Source organism: Lissotriton helveticus, chromosome 6 (genome assembly GCF_964261635.1).
Source record: "Lissotriton helveticus chromosome 6, aLisHel1.1, whole genome shotgun sequence".
Taxonomy (NCBI): Eukaryota; Metazoa; Chordata; class Amphibia; order Caudata; family Salamandridae; genus Lissotriton; species Lissotriton helveticus.
The window spans coordinates 165,516,092-165,543,185 of NC_136067.1; the positions used below are offsets into that span (position 1 = coordinate 165,516,092).

The 27,094-nt window shown below is 43.7% G+C and overlaps 1 protein-coding gene across 2 annotated transcripts in view; it reads right to left on the reverse strand.

The window, feature by feature from the left end:
- Window positions 1-590: 590 nt before the first annotated feature.
- The window catches only part of PINX1 (PIN2 (TERF1) interacting telomerase inhibitor 1), a 533,850-nt gene continuing 507,346 nt past the window's right edge, over window positions 591-27,094 (reverse strand). For both annotated transcript variants that reach the window (XM_078647562.1, XM_078647563.1), the window contains exon 7: window positions 591-2,270. In XM_078647562.1, the coding sequence (XP_078503688.1) occupies window positions 1,140-2,270 (1,131 nt within the window). In that variant the 3' untranslated portion in view covers window positions 591-1,139. The remainder of the gene's footprint in view (window positions 2,271-27,094) is intronic.

Genomic DNA, 27,094 nt, shown 5'->3' on the forward strand with positions numbered 1-27,094 from the left:
CATTTTATAAATGCATTTCATATTCACGTATATGTTCATGGCTATTGCAAAATGGTAGAACTGTACTATTCCTTTTTATTCACTGTACTGCTGATCAGATATCTTTGCTACCGTTTAACAGTTGTCGCAGCACATATATTGCACACTAGAACTGTACAATAAATTCTTATTGTAAACACGCTCGACTGTTTCTTCTGTGTAACTATCTGAGACCAAATGAGCAAGCATGAGTGACTGGGCGAAAAGTAGTACATTGTTTCCACGAGTGATGAATTAGGGTTGTTGTGTTCTGAGGTTGCCAAAAACAAATATCTCTGATAAAAAGGAGATTCTTGTGGCACTGTGAGCTAGCTAATGCAAACAAGGCTAACATACGCGGTGGGGGTGCTCAGAGTCAGTCTGCCACCAGGCCCATAGTGTATGTTATCCAAAAGCGCAGGTCCTGCAGGGGTATTATAGGAACTACACTACAAAACCACTTTAGCTACATCATTTTAAAACCCCACATTAAAGTTGTACCTGGAGGTCAGAACACTGCAGAGATGAACTGACACTTGTTAGAAAATATTTGAACAGCAAACATCACAAAATGAAAGAAACATAACCTGTTTTATTGTTCAACTGCTCTTGTATAAAACACATGTTGTTGACAGAGAATTTACTTTAACAAATGTGAAGTGAAACAGTGTAAGGAAGTCAGTTTCCAAAATACAACAGGTCAATTGAAACTTTGGACGATAAAACTTTGGTACCAAAGAAAATGGTGATAATATAAAAGGAGAGAATGGGCTAAAACCAGTAAGGAATTTCAACATAAGGCCAGGGCCCAGTAGTGGGGATGTGTTGTGCAGTATTTCCACCTCTCACCACCTTTAAACAAATCAAATCTTGTAAGATGATCAAGCTTTGTGGTAAATGTGGGGCTTGAAGGTATCAGTCGCACGATTGGTGCCACTGCCGCCGTTAAACAAACCTTTAGGTCCTACTGAAATGAAGCTTGTGCCCAACTGGTCATATGTGCGAATTATACAGGACAATGGTAGGACTGATGCTGGCCAATTCATTATTTCTTTTTAATGGTTTCACATTCCCCAAGATAGCGAGCGCCCTGTGGATCATTCCTTGATACCGATTGTTCCTTAGTTTTTAGACTTTTTTGCTTTCTTCTTCTTTTGCTTGGGTCGTGTTTCTGTAAAATCATATTCTTCAACAGCCATTTCATCACATGCCAAGTTTTCAGGGGCCTTGAGCCCAGCTTCTCTTCTCAAGTGTTTCTCTTTTCGTTTCTTTTTCTGTGTGTGGTCTTCATAACTGGGCAGTTCTACATTATTGTCATCCTCCGGTTCTTCTTTGCAGTAAGAACTCAGCTCTTTATTTCTTTTTCGTTTCTTTTTCTGTTTGTGGTCTTCATTATTGGGCAGTTCTACATTGTCATTCTCCGGTTCATCCTTGCAGTCAGAACTCCGCTCTTTATTCCTTTTTCGTTTCTTTTTCTTTTTCTGTGTGTGGTCTTCATAACTGAGCTGTTCTACATTATTATTATTCTCTGGATCTTCTTTGCAGTAAGAACTCTGCTCTTCAGTCCTTTTTTGTTTCTTTTTCTTTTTCTGTGTGTGGACTTCATTATTGGGCAGCTCTACATTATTGTCAACCTCCAGTTCTTCTTTGCAGTAAGAACTTTGCTCTTCATTCCTTTTTTGTTTCTTTTTCTTTTTCTGTGTGTGGACTTCATTATTGGGCAGTTCTACATTATTGTCAACCTCCAGTTCTTCTTTGCAGTAAGAACTCTGCTCTTCATTCCTTTGTCGTTTCTTATTCTCTGTTTGGTCTTCATAACTGAGCTGTTCTACATTATGATTATTCTCTGGCTCTTCTTTGCAGTAAGAACTCTGCTCTTCAGTCCTTTTTTGTTTCTTTTTCTTTTTCTGTGTGTGGTCTTCATAACTGGGCTGTTCTACATTATTGTCATCCTCCGGTTGTTCTTTGCAGTAAGAACTCTGCTCTTCATTCCTTTTTCGTTTCTTTTTGGATTTCGAAGAGGGTTCATCAAAGGGCAGTGCCCCTGTGGTGTTGTCTTGTACTTCCCCTGCTGGCTCGGCCCCTTCTTTCATCTGTGACTTTTTCAGCTGTGCCATACGCTTGGCAAAGTACTCGGACACGGACAGTGTGCTGGTCACGGTGTTCACAATGGCTTCTGGGACTTTGTCATTGAGTGGACTGCCATTTTGCTTTTCATCATCATCATCCTGAGAATCAGCACGTGTATCCACCTGATGAAGAATTGTTAAAATATTGAATTTGGGCAGTGAAAAATGGCATCAAATACTTCATCTTTTAAAACACACATGGTAAGTTTAAGGTTTGTTAATATTTGTGTTACAGTATTAATGTTTTGCTTAACTTCAGAAACTTAAGGTACCCATTTTTGTATTCATTTATACTTCTGTTACTGTTTTTTTTTATATTAAAAAAGTGCTCTCCATAACGATTCTGGCATCACAGAACATAGCACCAATCTTTCATACCTGAACGGAACGGATCCGTAGACTTTTAATAATATGTGTACATAATAGATCAAAAGTTACTAAAAATGCAGCAACACGTGGTGTTGCACAGTGGCATGCCGATCGCAAAGATTGCTCATCTCTGTTGCTTATTTCTGTATTTTGGCATCAGACCCGTAAAACGAGGTGAAACATTTGCCTAGATAGCGTGAACATGCAAAAATGCAAAAATAACGAGGTAATACCATCACAAAATGTGCCACATTATGCCACATACCTTGCCTTTTCTTGTCACATAACTTAGTAAACCCTGCCACAATATTTGGTCGTCCTGTGCCACATAACGTCCTGTGCCTTCCTTTCTGATCGCACTTTTCTCTAACACAGCCACCTCCAACATTTATTCCCAACCTCACGGTGTTCCTCAGGGCTCTATTCTTAGTCCCCTACTTTTTATCTTTATGTTACCCTTTTGGCCCACATGCGGTTAGCGCTGGACTAACTTTGTCCATGTACGCCGACAATTCGCAGGTTGTCTTCGCCCTTTCTAAATCTGACATGGCTGCTACCTCCCTCCTTCAGTCTGGACTGGGGGAAATCGCCAGGTGGATGATCTCCTCAAACTGAATGGAGGGAAGACGGAAGTCCTTGTCCTCGGGCACAAGCAAGACCTTTGGACCTCCAGGCACTGGCCCGCTGAGTTAGGCCCGCTTCCTTCTCCTGCGGAGCATGTGCGCAACCTGGGGGTGGTCATTGACAGGGGTCTGATAATGCATTGTCAGGCCAACAAGGTCTCGTCTACCTGCTTCACCATCTTGCGCTGGCTGAAGAAGATCTTATGGATGCTGCCCAGTGACACCCAGAGATCTGTGGTGAATGCCTTGGTCATCTCTCGGTTGGACTATGGTAACATACTCTACCTGGGAGCGACCAAGGCAGTCATTCGACGCCTCCAACTTGTACAAAATGCTGCGGCTCGCCTGCTCAGTGGCTGCCGCAAAACTGATCACATAACGAGTCGTCTTCGTGACCTTCATTGGCTGAAGGTGGACAGTCGAGTGAAGTTCAAGGCGCTCTGTTACATGCATAAGATCAAAAGTAAGCTGGCTCCTAGCTACTTGCACACCCTGGTCAATATGTATTCTCCTTCCCGTTCTCTCCGTTCCTCCTCTCAAATTCTTTTCTCTGTCCCGAAGTTCAGACTCTCCAAAATGGGCGGGAGATCCTTCACCTTTCTGGGGCCCAAGCTGTGGAACTCCCTTCCTCTTGACATTCGTTTTGAGGACTGCTATGCTCGCTTTCGTAAGGCCGTTAAGACCTGGTTTTTTAATCAATAACTGAGTGGCCTTTTTGATATTCTACTAGTTGCATTATCTTAGCGCCAGGAAACCCTTTCGGGTAGCTGTCGCGCTTTAAAAGCTTAATTAATAAATAAATAAAATAAAATAATAGGTGGGCCCTCATAACAGCTCTCTTAAAAGGACTAGAGAGGTTGGCAAATACCTCCTCTTAGAATGAAAGGGCCTTTAAACGACCAGCTCGAGGCAGCAGGGTTATAATGCTATTAGCATTACATTGCAGTGTAGCATTTATGTTGCGCTTCATGCCACTGGTGAGGGTAAAGTGAGGCAAGGAAGGTGACAAGTCCCATAGGAAATAATGGAAATGGACTGGGGGGAAAAAGAAGAAGCAGCGATCCATGTACTGTCAGCAAATACATACATGGTTCTCTCCTTCCATTGTCATCAGTGCTGCTCACAACATTCACTACAGCAAAGAACTTTAAGTGGGACGAAAAAAGTGTGTGGGGGGATCTCTAAAAGGGGTGTGACCTATGTAGTTAAGGACATGGCTTAAACACAAACGATTTCTGTGATTCCCATAGTGTGCCACCTGACTGGTGTTTTGGTGCCTTGCTGCCCCGAGCTTTTTGTAATTAGATCCAGATATATTAATACAAGTGATAAAACCAACCAGGGCTATTGGTTTTGTAAGTGTATGTTAGCTGATTAAGACAGATAAGTAACAATGATTTTGTTGCAAATAATATTAAAACTGTTTCAATTCTGAAATTCAGACTGTGAATGATATATTACTGAGCCGTGTGGGAGTGGGGGGAAGAGAGGGGGTAGTGGTCTTCAGTGTTTTAATCGCTCACGTCATTTGCAAGAAACCCCTTTTTCTCTCCACGTCTCCTCCATCTGCTATCTTACACTGCATCTCCGATCTCTTCATCACCCTATTTTCACTCTCTCCTTAATGCACTTCCCAGCATCTCCTTACCTTCACCACCCCCAAACATACAACACACCCACTCGTCTGTAAGCACCGTGGTTTCTTTTACTTGTGTCTTGTCAATATTTTGACAACAATGTACACATTTGCACAAAATCAAAATTACAACTGAAATATCTGACCATTGCGCTGTGTGCTCTGAGACGCCAAGGATTGAATGGCCATATATTCTCAACACCTTTTTTGACCCACTGACAGGCACTGTGATGAACTCGCATTGCCTTCAACTTCAACTTCGAGCTCCATCTTAGCCCATTATAAACAACTGGAGGCGACCGAGTTCAAAGTATGCACTATACAAGAGTAACAGGCTACACTAAAAATTATAATGCATCACAGCATCCTGGAACAAGCTTACTTAATCTTTCATTCCCTCAGAATTTTAAACATGCGAAATATAGTCTAAATTACTGTTATTACCTTAACAGTTTTTACATTCGTTGTTCAGAAATCAATCCGTGTTTTTGCCAGTAAAGTTAAGGACATGAACATAGGTCCTGATAGGGACTCGTTTCAATGAAAGTTTTTGACCCGGCCCAGTTGAAGCCTGCTACAGCAGGGGCGCAGGCTTGTTCTCAACCCTACAGATGACAGATCCACGTGCTGTGTGCACTGCACGCTGCAAGGACATCCCATGCTGTTCATGCACATCTACAAGGATTTCAATGATGCTTTCTTTGTTGCCGTGCACAGCTTCACACAGATTTTACTGCCTTTTACATTCCCCTCACCCTACCCAAACTTCACCTTTTTATTATTGAAGCAACACACACGTCCATGCACTTCTGACTCGTAGCTTGGGTACAAATTGTCTCGTGTAACCTCAAAGGGAGTCCAGTGCGAGGCCATAGTGACTTGGCACTTTCCCGGTGCGCCCGCAAAGACGACAAACAACCTCTCGAGCGGAACAAAAATACGCGACTCTCCACATTCCATTCACGCTCCTGGGCATTTTTAGGCCACAACCTACCAGGCAGGGCCGCTGTCTGGCTTGCTAAAGAGATATTGAGGATATTGAGAAAGTTGACCCAGGAATGAATTCTGCCCATTGCTTACCACTGGCCTTGTGGTTTGTAACTCACATGTTCTGGCTTTCTATTAGCTGACTTTGTTTAAGGCTGTCCAGCTTGAGTTTGTCCCTCCCGTTGCCCAAACCTTATTCACAGTATCCTTTCGACTGCTCCCTTTCTGTAAACAGGCCTTTAACCTTGTTGTTATCTTGCCACATTTGCTGTGCATTCAAAGGGAGGAGGTGTGGTGCAGCGGCCAGGGAGGCTGACTACGGAACCCGGGGGTTCGATCCCTGGCGCCGGCGTCAGGTTAGCCTAGCACCTTGTGACTCTGGGCAATAGCTTGCTTAATCTTCCCAACGTCCGCAGCGCCGGGACACCTCAGGCTCTTTACAAATGCTGGTATTATTATTATTATTATAAGTGTCAGGCTTTAACTTCGTGGGGGCGTGGAGTCCACTTTACTTTCTCTGACTTCAAAGTGAGAGGATTTATGTGACAAACATGTTGGCTACTAAGGGTAATTCTGAAGTGTGGTGGAAACAAATATATCAGTAAAACAGTAAAACAGTATGTTTGTACAAATGTAATAGTCACTTCAATTGAAAATGTGTTGTCTGGAATGTCAATGCGCTACCACACCATGCATACTCCACTCTACTCTGCACCACCCACTCACACTGAGTCACTGCACCCTACACCACTTTAGTCTATGCCTCTCTACTCTTCATCACTAAACGCCTATGCATGCTAACCCACTCTACTGTACTATGTACCACTGCACTCTACACCACTCCACTTTATGCCACTCTACAACCCTGTACTCTATGCCAATTTACTTTACTCTGTATCACTCCACTCTGCGCCAGTGCACTATATGCCATCTGCACTATGCCACTCAAATCTACTCTGACCCACTCAAATCTATTGTTCACCATTCCACTGTACGTCGCTTCACTCTACTCTGAAACAATCTGATCTGTGCCACTCCACGCCACTGCAATCTACGCTGCACCACTTCACTCTGCGCCACTTTACTCTGTACCACTCTACACCAATGCACTCTACTATAATCAGGGCCACTGGAATTATGCGATTGTGCGGCCGCTGAGATTTTTGCATAATTATAGATTTGCCGCAGTTGCCACATAATCCATCATCTGCAGCATAATCAGCAGATTTTAACAAAAAGAAATAAACAAATGTTGTTTCTAGCTCAAACGGTTCCAAGGTTACTAAAACACAACAAAGTGTTGCCATTCAGTGGAAGGCCCTTTGCAAAGCTTGACTGGTTACCTTCATGTTGCCTATTGCTATATGTGTGTGTTGAACTGGTACTAATAAGGTGCACCCAATGCCCAGACAGTGTTAACAAGTGTAAAAAGTACAACATAATAAAGTAATACTATAAACATTTTTACAGGATTACACCGCATAATTTGCCTTTTCTTGCCCCATAATTTATTCAACTCTGCTGCGCCCTCCCCTGCCGCTTAATTTAAATGGCCCCGACTATAACCACTGCACTCTATGGCAATGCGCTCTACACCACTTTACTCAAAAACAATGCACTCTACGCCACTGCCCTCTATGCCAATCTATTCTGCATCACTGCACTCTACGCCACCACACTCTACAAAACTCTACTCCACTGCACTCTATGCCGCTCTGTTCTACTCTGCACTGCTGTACTGTACGCCTCTCTACTATACACCAGTGCACTCTATGACAGTCTACTCTGCAACACTGCACTCTCTGCCACTGTACTGTATATGCCACTGTAGTCTACTCTGCACCACTCTTTACGCCACTCTACTTTGCATCACTCCACTCAACGCCACTGCACTCTAATCTACTCTGCACTTTAATCTGTGCAACTCCACTCTACCCTGCTTCACTCTACTCTGAAACAATCAACTCTATGCCACTGCACTCTACTCCACTGTATTCCACACCTTATTGCCACTGCACTCAAAACCTATACACTCTATGCCACTGTACGCCACTATGCACTACTCCGCAACACTCTACGCTACTGCACTCTAAGCCACCGCTGCACTCTAAGTCACTCTACACCACTGCACTCTATGTCACAGTATTCCTCTCAACGCCACACCTGAATACGCCACTTTACTAGAAACCAATACCTCTATGACACTACACTGCACGCCACCATATACTACTCTGCAACACTCTACTCTATGCCCCTGCACTCGTAAGTCACACTATTCTACTCTGCACCACTGCATTCTATGTCACTGCACTGTAAGCTACTATACTCTGCAACTCTGCACTCTCCGCCACTGAACTCCGTGCCACACTACTCCAATGCACTCTACACTTCTGTACTTTACTCTGCACTACTCTATGCCAATGCACTCTACTTTACTATGCACCACTGCACTCTACACCACTCCAGTCTAGCCCACTCCACTACATTCTGCACCACTTCACTCTATGCCAATTCACTCTACTCAGAAACAATCTACTCTACACCGCTGCACTCTATGCCACAGTATTCCTCTCAACGCCACTCCTCAATACGCCACTTTACTAGAAACCAATAACTCTACGCCACTACACTGCACGCCACCATATACTACTCTGCAACACTCTACTCTATGCCACTGCACTCGTAAGTCACTCTATTCTACTCTGCACCACTGCATTCTATGTCACTGCACTGCAAGCTACTATACTCTGTAACTCTGCACACTCCGCCACTGAACTCCATGCCACTCTACTCCAATGCACTCTACACTTCTGTACTTTACTCTGCACTACTCTATGCCAATGCACTCTACTGTACTATGCACCACTGCACTCTACACCACTCCAGTCTATCCCACTCCACCACATTCTGCACCCCTTCACTCTATGCAAATTCCCTCTACTCAGAAACAATCTACTCTACACCGCTGCACTCTATGCCACTCTACTTTGTGCTGCGCCACTCTAAGCCACTGCACTCTGCGTCGCCGTGCTCCAAACTACTGCACTCTACCCAATGTCCTGTACACCACTTTACTCAAAACTAATGCACTCAACGCCAATCAAGCAATCATGGGTTGGTAAAGCGCAACTACTCACCTGAATGCGTCTCAAAGCGCTGAGGGGGTAAGGGGTGGGGGGGGGAGAGGGGCGCACAGCTCCTGGATGATTCCGGAGTTTCGTCGAAGAGCCTGGACTTGAGGTCCTTCAAGAACTTGGGGGAGTGTAGACTACTCTGCATCACTGAACTCTACACCACTATACTCTACAATACTCTTTGCCACTGCACCACTCTTGCGCTCTACACCGCTCTATTCTACTCTGCACCACTGTACTGTATGCCACTGCTCTCTGCAACTCTACAGCAATGCACTCTACACCACTGCACTCTAAGACACTCTGCAAGACTGCACTCTCCGCCACTGAACTCTACGCTACTCTGCACCATTGCACTCTATGCCACTGCACTCTACTTTGCACCACTCATCTCTACGCCAATGCACTCTACACTGCTACATTCTACGCTTCTCGAATCTACTCCACGAAACTCTAACTCCCTCTACAACACTTCTTGCCACTTTACTCCATTCTATTACACAGCACTCCACTCTACTACTCCATTCTACGCCACTCTACGCCATTCTACTCTACTCCTCTCTATGCTGCTCCACTCTACAACAATCTACTCCACTCTACAACACTCAACATCCTCTATGCCACGCCACAACACTATGCCACTATACTCTATATCCTTCCATGACACTCCACTCTACATCACACCTTGACTCTCTAGGGCACACCATTACACCCCACTCTTCTCCACAGCACTTTACGACACTGCACTCCACACCACTCTCTTTTTGGCCACTCATTTTTAGCCATGATGAACAGCTGCCAAGCTGGTGTACAACATGGGTAACCATATTGGCTAAGCCAACAGGTCTTGCATAGGCGAGACCTACTGGCTTTGCCAATGCTTGTTTTCACCAGTAGCCTCTTGTACAGTCCTTTCTTGCATGCACACATCAGCGCCCCTTGAACTGTGCTACTGAGCTATTGTGTGCAAATTGTTCGATGCGACTTCGTGGTACCTTCTTTTCAGAAGTCTGAAATTATCGAAAGGTTTCTGCCCAACCAAGCAGAATACACAGACCAGAGAAAAAGCATAAATAAACGTGGCTGACAGAGGTGAGGAATGCAAGATGGCTGCGAATTGTAACTGTTACCGGCGTTAATTAAAAAATGTCTTTCTAATACATTAAAAAACTAATAATAATAACGCTAATATAGATTAAAAAGAAGAAAACGAATTGGGTAATTTTACACCCAAAGACTGACAGCGCCATCCATCAGCTGCTACCAATAACATGGCTGTTAATCAGCCACTTATGGCAGCATCATCAAATGGTAATCTCCAGCGCCATCACTAACACTCTGGTGTAATCTGGGCTTTAAGTGGGCCGGTCCTGCCGGTGCCAGCCACCGACAGTTCTACAAAGCAAGTGCTGAGTCGGGTCCCTAGCGGGCTCTCTATTTTTGCCCTCACCCTCGGTGAAAAAATAAATCTTACCTCTGCAGCAGTACCACCCTACACTGCCTTTGAGGTAACTTCAAAGGCACTCGTTATACTTCTTTCACAGTCTCATCATTTCAGAACTGAAGCATTTTCGATCTTATATACAAAGAAGACATAGCTGTTGCTTGTTTATCTTATGCAACTAACAACCATTGACAAAGCCAATAGTCCTGGCTTGTTGTAGGAATAATGTTACTTGTATTATACATCTGGAAGTAATGACTGAAGCAGCAAAATACCAGTCAGGTGGCACACTATGCTAAGCACAGATTTTCAGTTTATGTGTTTGTACGCCCCGCTTTTAATTATATCGGTCACACCCCATTGAGAGACCCCCACACCCCCCCCCCCCTCCATTTTTCATCCCACTTAAAGCCCTGGGTGTTATTTTTAACTTGTGCCACTCTTCCAAAAGTTGAGCAAATATTACAGCGAGCTCCTCTTCCTGCCTGGACTCTAAGCATAAGCCAGGAGGCTGCAAGAGTGCAAGGTGGCAGGAAAAAATAACCAGAGGCTCAGATGGCCGTCAGGAAGCGCGAGTCCCCGTGGAAGGAGGATAGCGATGAAAATCTACAGGCTTTTTTTCAGAATATCCTCATGGAAAGGAAGCTGTGAGCAGAAGGCTCTGCATTCATGGAGGTAATCAGATATGGTAAAATAGTGATGTGCGATTTGAGATCTGCGGCATATGCCGCATGGTAGACACAGAGATGGCATCCAGCAGCAGCTGGACAGTTGACCCCCGTGAGCCACCGGCGGCTGGAGATGGCAGCGGCTTCAAGGGACAGGATATGTAAGAGCAAGCAGCCCCCGGACCTTAAAGGACTGGCCAATGCTTGATGACTTCCCATCTGCAGAACAGGACGTCGGAGCCACTACAGGAGGGGGCAGGGTCTGCTTAAGGAAATCCTGTGGAGACAGCAGGACTGATTGGCCCTTGCTGACATATCTGTGAATCCCCGAGCACAGGATTGATCAGATCCACAAGACAAGGACATGCTGAACACGGTGATTAAGATGCAGTTCGCAGGGGGCCTGCACAACCACGGATTCTGCTTCTCATCCACTCGGGTAGGCCGTTCCCTGCATGAAAGCAAATGAAAGGGAATTTATACAGAACACAAACCACCCGAGATGCTAGGAAGTGGGGCAATTAGGATAATTTTAAGAAGAATTGAGATCAAAGTAGTGAAAATGTCTACCGGTGCTACAGCCATTTCCAATCCTTAGGACAGCTGAGGCGGCGGCTCAGCCCCAAGTGGGCTTGTATATCTGGGATTCATAGAGAGGCAGTACTAGGTTGTGGAAGAAAGCAGGGGTGGTGCTGGAACCGAAGTCCACCGCACCCACCTTCCTAAGAAGATAGATTCTCGAACTCTGCAGTCAGTGTAAGACATTAATAGTCTGTTGCTGCTCAGGTTGGCACAGCTTGCGAAGAGACAGGAAAGAGTGGCTGTGTATGACCACTGCCATCTCAGCACTGGTGTTACTTCACAAGGTCCATGGCAGTTCCATACGCTGCATTAGTATTTGGGAAGTGCCTTGATTTGCTTGAGAGTCAGATACATTATTATTATTATTATTATTATTATTATTATTAGATGTGAGTCTAGTCTAGTCCAGTGTATACTGATCTGCATCACTGCTCACGTCGGTCCAACTGAAATCTAAGTGCAGCTTGGGCAGAATAAGTCTTTGCGATGCCACCAAAGGTCCTCAGGATATACTACAGGTGTTATTTGGACTTTATATTATGATATCCAGGGGGTGGGAATGTAATCATACTGCCCCATCTAGTGCTGTTGAGGAGTTCTAATGAGTTTCTCCAATAATGTCCTTCAACCTGTCTCATTCAAATGGTAGCTCAAGATTATATTTGTTTGTTTCCTGAAGTTGCAGCGACAGAGTGGATAGCTGTAATGGTACAGAAGAACACTTGACACCAAAGGGAGAACTCACACGTTCCACCCTTAAGTTTCAAGGCTTAATAGAGGCTGATTGCTTACAATTTTAATCGTGAATCGTTGCAGGAATCCAGTCCAAACTCCAAGATCCAGAGTGGGGTATGTTTGTTGACTCTCATTATATTATATTTCCCCAAGAAACATGGGCTATTAATCCAATACTCCGCATAGGTATCATTGATCTTTAGCAAAAATGCGGTTCCCTCTCCGGCAGGGCGCACATCAGGAGGACTCCTGATCTGGTTAAGTGTCGACTTGTTCCCAGTAGTAAGAATGCTCCTTACCAACTCTAGAGATTTACTTGCCCTCCAAATTAAAATTACAACCCGAACAGGTCTAAGATATATAGCCAAGGTGAATATATATATGAGATCAGTCCCTCCAAATGTTCAATCCACTACTGTAAACAATATAGATGCCCTGATGGTACAGTTCAATCAGAAAGCTTTAAAAATTATAGTGGGACATATCAATACTAGTATTACGCCAACTGCCAGGTGTAACCCTTTGGAAACGACATCTGCACATGACTATAAGAAAAGAACAAAAATATCAAAAGTAGGTGCCCAAATTGTAGAACTTGTCAATTACGGCTTGAAAATTGCAAACGGTCCGACATCTGACTGTCCGCCACACCCTACTTTTGAAAGAGGCTTAAGCACATCAATAATTGATTATATATTAGTGGACAATGACCTATGGCCAGACCCACATGATATGCAGTCTGTCCCTGGACTGGATAGTGATCATCAGGCACTGAGTGCAACTCTCTCTATGGCCCCTTTTAGAGATGTAAAATTGGAAACCCTCCTAACTACACCCTCAATAGTCTCAACAAATAATTTAAGAAACGTTAAATGGCCAGCTCCGATGATGGATGTAAAGAAAATGAAATACTTATACAATCTTTTTGTGCATAAACTTTCCCAGGTAGACTTCCAAATATTCTCAATATTAACTTTGTTTCTACACATTGCAAACTCATTGATGCACTAAGGCCACATTTTGTGAGGGAACAGAGAAGAGGTGCTACCCCCCAAAACATTTCCTCCTGGTATACTAAAACTTGCTGATTAGAAAAACCCCGCTTACTGAGAGCTATTAAAAATGGCTCAAGACCCAAAATCACAAAGGCAAACTGTATTATTCAGAGCTAGAAGGGAATGGGAAGAGGACCAATGGCTGTTAATTGCTGAAGTTTTAGAAAAGGGAAACCACAAAAGTTTTTGGAAATTACTATAATCCCTCTTCTGCCAAACATCTAGACCCAGTAATAAAACCTAATACATGGGTCACCCATTTTAGTGGTCTGTATAATGGTGAACAGCGTCAAAATAACCTACAAAATCCTCTTTCAGATGGAAATTGTGGCCATGTGGGAACAGTGAATTTGTCACAACTGTAGCCCATCTTCGCTTTACCCTAGCCGAAACTTATCAAGCAGTAAAACAAACAAACAAAAGGCCCCAGGAATGGATGGAATACCAGGTGATCTCTTCATCTCCCAACCAGATATTTGGTCCCCATATTTGGACGCACTTGGAAGCATTTTAAAAAGTACCCGAATTCCTCCAACATGGCATGAGCTGTTATCATACCAATCTATAAAAAAAGTGAAAGAACGAACCCCTCTAACTATAGACCTATAAGCTTGTTAGATAACACACAAACAAAATCTTCTGGAGGCAGGTGCTGTTTAGGCTTAATGAATGGATAGAACAGAACAACATTCTAGAAGAGGCGCAAGCAGGGTTTAGAACTAAGATCAGTACACTGGACCAGGTCCTCCGCATCAAGGTGATAACCTGGAAATATGTCGCCTTGCAGCGTGACCATCTATATGTTGCTTTCATCGATTTGAGAGAAGCATTTGACCAGGTCCAAGGGAAACATTATGGGAAGTTTTGGATGGGTATAGTATCCCTTTAGATCTATTAAGAATATAGAAAGTTCTCCACGCAAACACATATGCAAAGGTGAAATGGAATAGTGCAGGGGACCTGACGGACAGGATTGAGATCAAGCAAGGGGTTAGACAAGGGTGTGTCCTTGCCCCAACACTCTTTAACCTATACATAAACGGAGCAGTGAGGAAATTGTAGGAAAGCAAACACAATGCCCCTAAACTAGCGGGAGTGCCTACTCCAATCCTGATGTTTGCGGACGATACTCTGCTAATTTCGAGAACACCTATGGGGCTACAATCAGAAATGAATGCCTTTGTTACATTTTTCGAGGAAAGAGGACTAAAATTAAATCCAACTAAATCTAAAACCAGGACCATAAATTCTCATTGCAAATATAGAGGTAATGTGACTGTAGAGGAGGTCCCCCTTGAAAAAGTTTAATATTTTGAGTACCTTGGAGTGAGGCTAAGTGATAATCAAACATGGGTCCCCAGTTGGAAAAAAGAAAGCATCCTTCAACAGAAAGCCTCTGCAATAGGGAGGAAATATAGGGCCGCCTCGGGAGGAGCTGTGTCCCCAGTTATTACCGTACACAGATCCTCAGCAGTAACATCAGCGATATATGGAGCTGAGATGTGGGGCTATGTTACAAGAGAGACACTAACTAAAATTGAAAACAAGTTTATGAAGGCCCTTTTCAAACTTCCCCCAAGCTCGCCTATTTCACCATTGAGATTAAACTTGGCTCTTAACCCAATACATTTAACCGTTTTAATAAAACTTCTGCTACACTGGGTCAGATTCTGGCCCACCCAAGAACTAGCAATATATAGGGAGTGTGTAAAAGATCTGCTGTATCTTGATAGGGACCAGAGTACTCCTTGGCTGAAGGCCTTAATAAAACTTCATATAGAATAGGAATGGGCGAACTATGTACGTCCCCAGAGCCGATTGAACAGAAAGTAAAACAGCTCTACTGGGAGGCAGTTTTGATGCGAAAATGGAAAGTTTATCAGGACAGTAGATTAACTGGCCAGTTTTTGAACCATAAGTGTGCACCAAGATTCGAGTCCTATATAGACAGGATGTATCCATTCCAGCCCAAACGTCTATACATGCAATTTAAATGTGGACTACTTCCTTTGAGAGCTCACACCTCGACATGGATTAATGAATCTTCCAATTCTAAATTCTGTCCAAGCTGTCCTAATATTGAGGAATCAGAGGAGCATTGTATGTTTTTATATCCCCTAGATAGGAATGTGCACAAGAAATGGTTGTTAGCTGCATGTAAACTTATGGGAGTGAGACACTTTTGGAAGCTGCAAGGCTTATCAAGAGCGATACCAGAGAACAACTAGCCTTCGCGGTATCTCGTTACTTGCATTGCGCTTGGAACCAAAGAAAGAAGTCCCTAGATAACTGCCAATCTTGATAGCCAAACTGTTAGAAAAAGCTCCAGTAGGTTATCTAGTGTCCCTTTTTCTTTTTATCTTCTTGATCAAGTATTGGGTTTCTTTTAATTGCCATGGTTTTACTGATCGAAGTAAATGATTATGAATTGCTTTTATATATACTTATTTGAAATTCCTAGATTGCTATTTGCAATATATATATATATATATATATATATATATATATATATCAAGGCTGCTAAGTCAGCAGAAACACGTTGTGACGGTTCCAGGTGATTAATAAAAACATCTCTTGCCAACCTGAAGTGGTGTTCGTGCTGGTGCTTCATCGCCTTGTGGAGGTTGAAGGCAGTAAACTGATTGTTATATATAAATAACATTTTATATATTCGTTTGTTGATTTGTCTCCAAATTATGTAATGTGCATTTTTACTTTAAGCAGAAGTAGGTTACCGGAGACAAGCACACAAACTATAACCATTACTGGAACTCTCTTTTAAAAATGGATGATTAATATACCGAACACATCTCCAAGGCTGACATATACCGAACTGTTAAGAAGCCATAATCTTGAGATGGCAAAGAAGATCACTTAAAGTCCAAATTTGTCTCCTCTTTCAATGCACTTTTCATATCAGACTGACATGATGCGAATTCCTTTTACTATTAATGCTTTGCATTGGTATATTTAAAATAATGAAACCACTATATTTCAAGAAAAGAAACAATAACATTTCAAAAAAACTAAGAGGAAGAGCCAGCATTAAAACTCACACACCAAAGTGAATATACTAACTGGAAGATGACATTTTAATACATATAAAACAAAGTGTAAGAGCAAACTATCGCTCTGGACCTAGTGTGGGTGCGAGGATTGTAGTCTGACAAAATATGTCCCTATTCTATTAAACGTAAGCCTTTAAAAACGTAATGAAGGCTGTCAATTGTTTCCAACCAATGCCTTTCTTAAACCCACTAGAATATATACATTTGTTTTACATTTCCAGATGCGGTTAACTTGCATACATGGACTCGGGCGCCTGACTTTCCCATCAGTTGAGACAGGATATTGTTGAAAATATGTTCTTTTCCCTCACTACAAACCTGGTTTCCATTACCACTTTGATCCTGTGACTTGTTAATTCCTAAAGGAGTTTAGAGTGGGGCACGTAGCAAATATGTGAGATGGCTTAGAGGACACTGAATCATAAGAATGTCCAAATCGATGGAGTATCATGAAGAAAGATTGAAGAGTGGGCGCATACGTTTATAGTTGCAAGCGCTGAGAAATGCAAGAAAATATGGACAATTTTAGGAAGTTCCAGGCTGTGTCATACGTTGAACAACATGGAATGTACTCACAGTGCAAACCTTTGCTAGTAACTAATAAATGCAAAAAGAACAAATGATGGATGGAATGAGGAACTAATCAAACATTCACCCCGTCACAGATATGGATTAAATCCATCGGTTTTGTGCTTCACATGTCATTCCAGTTGAGACCCAGCCATCTGCAAATCAGTCTTGACCCTGCTCACCATGAGAACAGTCCAGCCCGAACTGCAAGGCTGTGTCTTCCATGGACCAGAAACACGCATCCTGGAACCAGTTTTGGGGTATCACCCCTTATCAGCCAGGCTAGTTTGAATCCAATGGCATAATGAGCATGGGACCCACGTCTGGGCATACCCTTCCCACTTGGAACGACTATACAAGGCCAGAAACCTTGTTCGCCACTTTCAACAATAGCTTCACCTTATGCTCTCAAGTCTTGGACACCTATTTGGATAACTGAAAGAAGAAAAATAATCATCATGTATGGCTTCGAGTTCTGTAATGGTCTCCACACCAACCATTGATCTGCATCCACAGAGTCGATTGAGGCTGTCGAGAAGCACGCTTCATTCTACACTGGCATAGACAACACAACCAACTGGAGGACCTGGCTTGGCAGTTCTGGCTGGACTGTTCCCATGAGGAACAGGGTCAAGACTGATTTGCATATTGCTGGGTCCAAACTGGGGTAGCAAGGTGAGCAAAAGAACAATGGATTCACCCCAGATCTATTGACTGAGGGTGAATGTTTGATTTGTTCAGCATTCCGTCCATCATTGGATTTAACCCAGATCGATCGACTGGGGGTGAATGTTTGATTTGTTCAGCATTCCAGCCATCATTAGTTTGCATAGCAATTTTCACCCTAAGTGGGATAGGTATGCCCCGACGTGTGTCCCTTGCTCGCTGTGCCAATGGATTCAATCTAGCCTGGCTGATGAGGGGTGATACCCTGAAACTGGTCCCATGATTAATGTTTCCGGTCCAGGGAGGACCTGGCTTGGCAGTTACGGCTGGCAGGGTGGGCAAAGGGGCTATGAATTTAAATCAGATCTCTTGACTGGGATTTAGTGTTTAATTTGTTCAGCATTCTGTCCATAATTTTTTTCCCATAGGAGTAATTAATGAACAGCAAACAATGATAAAGAAACGAGTTTGTAGCAAATATTGAAAATCACAAGACTAACTGAACCAGTTTATTGATGCCAGGTAAAAGCACATACGAGTTCTACTTGAAACATATTTATGAAAGAACCTTTTGAAACAAAGCAGGAAAGACCATGCAGCGATCTGGAAAATATGTTAACAGTGAATCTGCTGTTTCGCGAACCACTTCATTTGGAATCCAGAGCAGATTGCATTTGCGCTTTAAGTTTGCCGTTTTCTAATATTTAGAGGCACTTTAATACGTTCTCGAGTGCTACTTTTAGTACTAACTTCGGTCACAAAGTAAGTCTCAGTACTTTTGACAACCAAATTCTCCATTTCTTGATAGCCCACTGTGCTAAGGCACTTTCATCTTTGAAACGTGAAGCAGAAAACGGCTGTGTGAACACGAGTGTGTCTAATATGGAATAAATCTGATGTCATAGCTAATCTTCACTGTTCTATTGTATTACTTTCTTATCAGCAATGGAAAGCAATTTGCAGGCAGCACAGTAGTCCATGGCGTTACAAGAGAAACTGCGAAAATAAATTCTGTATGCGGAATAGTCTTACATGAAATATGATACTGAATACAAATTCGAAGTTTGCTTTTGTGTGGAACCGGTTATACTTCAACAGATTAGTTAGTCTTCCTGCAACACGCTTTTCAGTGCATCACACTGCCACTTAGCAACTCACATTTTACCCCAGTCGAGAAACTGCAAGGTAATTCAGGAAATGCACAAAACGGCAACGACTGATATACCTCACGACTTCAACGAGCACCCTTTAGCAAGTACTGCGGCCACCTGTTCATGTCAGTCCCAGCTGGCCTGTGCTTCAATCGAATGCCTGACCTCAAGATGAAAGCTCGACCATACTCTGCAAAACCTCTGACCCATCCAGCCCCTTGATCTGTGAGCAGCAAGTTAAAAAGCGCGCCGTTTCTCCCATTAAGAAAGAGCATTCCAATTCCTACAACTTGCCTCATACAGGTTACAGGAAAAAACGTCTCTCCCTTGTAATTTTTTATATAAATTCCTAGTCTGACAGTGTAATTACTCTTACTAACTGCAAATATTCTAAAGTGCTTCTAAATGCCATGTTGCTGGGCATAAGCTCTTGTTTGGTTAGTTGGATGACGCCAGAAACAAGAAGCCTGGTAGCAAACTCCTATATTGATAAGAATTTTAATAAGCATGGGCCACTGCACATGGAACCAGCAGGGCATGGAGACAGGCGAGGTGGTGCCAACCTTACAAACCTACACAGTTCAAGGAAAGCTAATGCAAAGCCATCAATCACCCAGAGGGCACACTTGGTGCCAGCGTTCTGCCTCCCGTGGGTGAGACTCCACCACACAGAAGAGTGAATCACCTGTTCTCGGATACACAACAGGAAGCAGAGATGTCTTCATCTACAGGGACAAGACCCCTTCCATTGGCCACGCCAGTACCCCACAGTGACGCCTATGGTGGCCATTTACCACAGACCTGGTAGCAAGCCTTTGCACGGTCATGGGAAAAGGCCACAATCACTCTTGTCACTTTCTTCTTTTGATTTCCACACCTTCATTTCACTGTAACACGAGTATATCAAAATTAAGGGGGGAGGAAGAGGAGAAAGACACAGGGATTCGTCCTCCTATCAGATAATGTCAACAGACAAAAAGAGCCCATCCATCACTCATGGATTTGCCTTCCACTTTTAGTTGGAAAACAGAATATTTTTTTAAATAACCTTCACCCACCAGGGTTTCCCCTTTGTAGTGGCGTAACAGGCCTTGCAGCGAGCGGGGGCCACGCCTCAACACAGTATTCTGGCCTGAGAGCTCTGGATTAAATCCAGAGCGGAGCCCCCACCCCCATGTACCATGCTGGGGGGCCCCCTCAAGTTTTGTTACGCATGTGACCCTTGGTGGCATGCTTCATCATTGGGTCCTTCCCGTTCCGCTGCTGCGACCTGCAAGTTACGTGGAAGCACTTATTGATGCATACTCAATGAATTAAGATGTCAAGACTAGGAGGGGGGGTGAAGGTTTAGAATTAAAAATACCTTTTTAGTAGGAAAACATTTTTTATTCGGTATGATTAAAAACGAGGAAGAAATGAAAACTCCATGGAATAATGTTCCTGGGTTTCAAACGGTTGACATGTTTCAAGCCCTACTCCAAGGCTTTTCATCAGGACCAAGGATTTCTACTCCCTGATAACACTTCTGTAAAATATCTAGCTGCAAAATACCTGCCCCAATGATGAAGCATGCCGCCAAGGGGAAACCCTGGTGGGTGAGGGTTATTTAAAGAAAACATTCTGTTTTCCAACTAAAAGTGGAAGGCAAGTTCATGAGTGACAGACGGGCTCTTTTTGTTTGTCGGCTGTTACAGGACTAACATAATCTCAGGAGACATACAATCCAATGCAGCCACAGCTTTAGAAGCATCGCAGATTTAATGTTACTTTGGCCATGATGAAGTTAAAAAGCTTTCGTAACCTTCTGCAATTCAGGAGCAATTAGTAATCAATACTGGAATTGCAATCCTGATAGGCCTACAAAAGATGTGCCCTGGCATGGTTTTCAATCCTTTAGGTGTAAAATACCAGCGCTATCCACAACGTAGAGCAGAATGAGAGCGTGCCGTCCACACTGTTACCATTTCATACATAAACAACGTAGGCTTTTCTGTTGAACAATTCTGGATTAACAAACTCTTCAAATGAAGCGTTCACTTTTAGATTCCATGGTGGTTTTTAGTTGGGTGCATCCTAGAACGAAAGGCCTGGCTGACGTCTCCATTAGGTACATTAGGTAGAAAACTTCTCTTCCCTTTGCTATCCCAAAATATTTCCCAAATTGCTGGAAAGCCACGAGTTGTTTTAGGTAAATCTGCTCACTCACAATGCTTCTTTAGATGGAACCCCCAAACTTGTACACATAGCCATCTGGCCATTGCCAATGTTGATTCCATTGCGTCACCAGGGAGCATGGTCTGCGAGGGGGGTTCCACGGTTCGAGCTAGAGGAGCATGTACCATTGGGGCGCCTTTAAAAAAAGTTCCTGAATCCCTTTTCAGTCACATGAGACTGGACGAAAGAACACATGGTTTCCATAGGACAGGGGACAGCACACGTTCATTTGATGGGACAGTTCTGTAAAGTACACAGATGTGGCTTGCAACGCTGATTCACACTGCAGTAAGCTAATTCAGCAAGGGGGGCAGAAGAGAAATATTTTAAAGGAAACGACGAATTAAGGGAAACATTACATTTATGAAATCATTTTGATCAATTTAAGTTACTGTGTTCACTTTATCGCAGTACGTCTCTGTTTGCACATTTTCTTGCCAATCAGTGTAGAAATTCTCATTACGACATTTCGTGTTCGTGCTAGGTACAAAGGTTTCTATACCTTTTTACCTTAAGGCACGTCATGATGCCATTTTAGGCGACTGACCCTTTCACCTGCGCACACATGCCCTTTCCACACGTGCAGCTGCCACTCACGTGACACGTGCTGAAACCTGTAGCATTAAGATCGGAGATGCGCCGTGTCCGGGCTGTCACTTTGTTTTATGGCTGAAGCGGTGACATTCAGACAAACCTGCTCTACGACTACTCTCCGACACCAGAGCCTGCACGGTGGGGCAGACCTCGGTGTTGCCAAGCAGTCGGTAAATCCTGGCAGCAGTCGCCGTGGGGAGGTCGGAAGCTGGCATAATACCGCTCTCTGCCAAGAGTGTTTGTACAAGAATCAAGTCGTTCAAGTTGGAAGAGACGAAGTCTCAGTCACATCCCAACCATGAGCTGGAGTCGCTGTGACCTCCATTGCACCTAACATCAACAGAGCATTGTCTTACCACTGTAAACCCATACGAGATAAAGTCTCGGGCCTTACTCTAGCCCCACGTCACATCCAAAGCAAGATATAGGTGTGATAGAGGTCACAGCAACTCCAGCTCGTGCTTGGAATGTGACGTGGTGCTGGTGTAAGCCACTGAGACTTAATCTCAAGGGTTTACAGTGGTAAACCAATGCTCTGTTGATGTTAGGCGTAATGGAGGGCACAGCGATTCTAACATCAACAGAGTGTTTGCTTACCTCTGTAAACCCATAAGAGATGAAGACTCAGTGGCTTAACCAGCACCACGTCACATCCCAAGCATGAGCTTGAGTCGCCATGACCGCCATTGCACCTAACATCAACAGAGCGTTGGCTTACCACTGTAAACCCTTTAGAGATGAAGTCTTGTTACTTTCCACCAGCACAACATCACATCCCAAGCACAGGCTGGATTCGCTGTGACCTCCATCACACCTAACATCAACAGAGCGTTGGTTTACCACTGTAAACCTTCAAGAGAGAAAGTCTTGGGCCTTACACTAGCCCCACGTCACATCCCAAGCAAGAGATAGAATTGTTGTGACCTCCATCACACCTAACATCAACAGAGCATTACCGGTAAACCCTTCAAAGATGTAGTCTTGGTGCTTTCTACCAGCAGCACGCCACATCCCAAGCACGAGATGGAGTCGATGTGACCTCCATTGCTCCTAACATTACAGAGCGTTGGCTTACCACTGTAAACCCTTAAGAGATGAAGACTTTGTGCCTTCCACTAGCACCATGTCACATACCAACCATGAGCCGGAGTCACTGTGATCTCCATCACACCTATCATCAACAAAGCGTTGGATTACCACTATAAACCGTTATGAGATAAAGTCTCAGGCCTTACACTTGCCCCACGTCACATCCCAAGCAAGAGATAGAATCGCCGTAACCTCACCACACCTAACATCAACAGAGCGTTGGCTTACCAATGTAATACCTTAAGAGATGCAGTCCTGGTACCTTCCACAAACACCACGTCACATCCCAAGCACAAGCTGGAGTCGCTGTGACTTCCATCGCACCTAACATCAACAGAGCGTTGACTTACCACTGTAAACCCTTAAGAGATGTAGTCTTGATGTCTTTCACCAGCCCACATCAGATCCCAACCACGAACTGGAGTCGCCATGACCTCAATAGCACCTATCATCAACAGAGCATTGTCTTACCACTGTAAACCCATACGAGATAAAATCTCTGGCCTTACACTAGCCCCACGTCAAATCCCAAGCAAGAGATAGAATCACAGTGACCTCCATCACATCTATAATTATCATAGTGTTGGCTTACCACTGTAAACTCTTAAGAGATGAAGTGTTGATGCCTTCCACCAGCACCACATCACATCCCAACTACGAGCTGGAGTCACCGTGACCTCTATTGCAACACAAATTACAGAACGTTGGCTTACCACTGTAAACCCTTGAGAGATGTAGTCTTGGTGCCTTCCACTAGCAGCAAATCACATCCCAAGCAAGACCTGGAGTTGCCGTGACTTCTATTGCACCCAACATCAACAAAGCTTTGGCTTACCACTGCAAACCCATAAGAGATGATGTCTCGGGCCTTACACAAGCACCACACCACCTCCCAAGCACGAGCTGGAGTGCCTGTGACGTCCACCACACCTAACATTACAGAGCGTTCGCTTACCACTGTGAACTCCTAAGAGATGTAGCCTTGGTGCCTTCCACCAGCAGCATGTCGTATCCCAAGAACAAGATGGAATCACCGTGACCTCCATCGCACCTAACATCAACAGAGCGTTGGCTTACCACTGTTAACCCTTAAGAGATATAGTCTCTGTGTCTTCCACCAGCACGCGTCACATCCCAAGCACAAGCTGGGGTCGCCGTGATCACCACCACACGTAACATCACAGAGCGTTGGCTTTCCACTGTAAACCCTTAAGAGATGTAGTCTTGGTGCCTTCCACCAACAGCAAATCCCATCCCAAGCAAGACCTGGAGTTGCCGTGACCTCCATTGCACCCAACATCAACGAAGCGTTGGCTTACCACTGCAAACCCAAAAGAGCCTTACACTAGCACCGCACCACATCCCAAGCACGAGCTGGAGTCGCTGTGACCTCCACCAAACCTAACATTACAGAGCATTGGGTTGCCACTCTTAAGAGATGTAGTTTTGGTGCCTTCCACCAGCAGCACATCACATCCCAAGCAAGACCTGGAGTCGCAGTGACCTCCATTGCACCTAACATCAACAGAGCGCCTAATTACCACTGTAAACCCACACAAGATAAAGTCTCGGGCCTTACTCTAGCCCCACGTCACATCCCAAGCAAGAGATAGAATCGCCGTGACCTCCATCACACCTAACATCAACAGAGCGCTGGCTTACCACTGTAAACCCATATGAGATAAAGTCTTCGGCCTTACACTAGCCCCACGTCCAATCCCAAGCAAGAGATAGAATAGCTGTGACCTCCATTGCACCTATCAACAGAGCGTTGGCTTGCCACTGTAAATCCTTAAAAGATGAAGTCTCAGTGGCTTACACAAGCTCACGTCACATCCCAAGCAAGAGATAGAATCGCTGTGACCTCCATCACACCCAACATCAACAAAGCGTTGGCTTACCACTGTAAACCCTTAAGAGATGTAGTCTCTGTGTCTTCCACTGCTCTATCTCAATCTTTGGATGTTCCTTCAATGTATTCCTAATACAAGGCTGTAAAGAGAATGACTAAAGGCATGCTATTTCGCTACAGTTAATTAGTAGTACTTTAGTTGCAATCCATCCACGGATGAACTGAATCGAATGCCAAACCTCATTCTACGGGCTGTGTACGGGACAGTCACAAGTAGCCATAGGGCAAGGAAACATTAACAATGAAATGAGGTACTGGTAATGAGAGTGCCAAGAAGAAATGGAGAAAAAACATTATTTAATGAATTGTAGTGCAAATATATCCTTTATTTTACTCAATTGTTTTTTATTCAAATGGATTCATGACAGATGTGCCCACATTGCAAAATTCACCATGGTGAACATTTCCCTTTTTATATTCAGCCATTATATAAATACATCACAAGGCGAACGTGTCCCTTTCTGTAAAAGTCATTTTTTTCTCTGACATGGATCCCAAGCAGCTGTCACACGTGTTGATTCTACACTTGTAGAGATAAGGCTGTTTGATAGCACAGACAAATGCCAAATAGTTTTGCTGATAAAAATATTTAGGATAAACATTTCTTTCTCAAAGACCATCATCATCAAAACCAATAAATTGAGAGCGGAAGTTGACTGTTTGGGTTGGGACCTGGTAGGCGGCCACTGACCTGCTGGAACACCTCAGGTTGTTTTGTCAAGGAAGATGCTACTGGGGTCAATTTTAGACATTTCATCAGGACAAAGCATTTGCAAATATACAGTGTTCCATGTCCTTAGTGGGAGGGGGGTATATGATGTTCGGCCAACTGGGAGGTTACCCTCATCTCTGGGCTTTCTTATGCTAAATGCCAAATCTGGGGCAGCCGGTTCTGGAATACTTGTGAGCAAGGGAAATGAATATTTCTGACAGGCAGTAATGCTACAGGAATGGCTACTTTTAGAGTTCTCGTTAAAATGTAAGTAGACAATAACAGCATCCATTAGGCAGGAGTGACTTCCAAATTAGAGGTGGCTCATCGGGTTGTAAAACCTGGGGAAATAAGAGTTATATTCAGGGTACTGCACGAACAAGCAGACACGCTTTTAAAAGCGCGCTTGGGCAGGAAATCAGATATTGATTAGGTATACACCGAATCCTGTTGTGTTTGTCCAGTGGCTTCAAGCGTCTGCCAGCAAAGCACAGTAGATTTAAGGTTACAGAGCTAAGGCGTTGGGAGCACAATCTAATTCTTGCACAAAACGATCTTACGGAAGCGAAGGATAAAACTATCCTTGGTGTCAAGAATCCAACAGTACATATTAATAGGCTCTTTCATCACCGTGGAGGGGACACCACTACCAATAGACTGGAATGGTCATGGCTGCACAGGAAATGTAGCTGAAATGTTTGGGATAAATGTAGAATGAATTTATTAGCTCTGGGGAATAATTATGGTAAATGAGTTTCCTGTTTTTCAAGCTATGAGAACTGTCATTGAATGGACATGGCCAACAAGTAAATTACATCAAGTTATTTAACAAGGAAACCTGAACAATGAATACACTTTAAGACCAGAGAATAAGCAGACTGCCCTGACAGGACGTGCAGGAGCGGCAGCAATGCACTGTCTGTCAAACAAAAAATGTTGTGTTAAAAATTGCATAAGCATTCCTAAACTTGAGATTAAGTTTATACAAGATGTCCACTTAGTGTCTGAAAGCCTTTAGGAGACGTGCAATAAACACTACAATGCTTGGCAGAAACAACGCTCTGTAAGTTAAACGCCCGTCGTAGACATCTGCAGTGACCCACAGGCCATGGGTTTCAATCCTAGCAGCCAACTCACCTTGAGTGAAGTGAAACAAAAAGTACACGCACTCAAGATTCTATGGTTTTACACAGGACTAGCTAACATTCATCTAGTCCTCACGAAGCCCTAACAGCACATAATTCTAGACTCGTGTGACAACTCACACAAATTTCACTTTACAATCATTCATTAAACCAAAAACAGCCAACGTTCAATAGTCTTGTTTGAAAAAGTAAGTGCACCTTTATTACTTTTACATCAGCTAGAGCCAGGTGCTGCCCATAATGGAGGGTGCATCTGTTGAGGGTAAAGTTTTGTAAAACCTCAGCCTGTTTGTATTTGTTTCTACCCTTAGATTGCATTCTGTCTCCTGACATTGTTTTCTTACAATGTCTTATGCTCCTTCTCTACCAAACGTGTTGGGAAGTTGGGCGTTTCTGCTCTCCGTCTCAGTGTGCTTTTAATCTGCCTTCTGTATAACTTCTAGTTCAGGGTTCTCACCATAGGATTCACAGGTAGGGCATTTGCTTTTCTTTCTACCACCAGCCACTGTTTAGGTCAGGCGTGATGGCGGATTCCTCTCCAGGACAAGAGAGGAACATGAAGAAGAACTTCAGATGGATTCATTCTTGCAGAC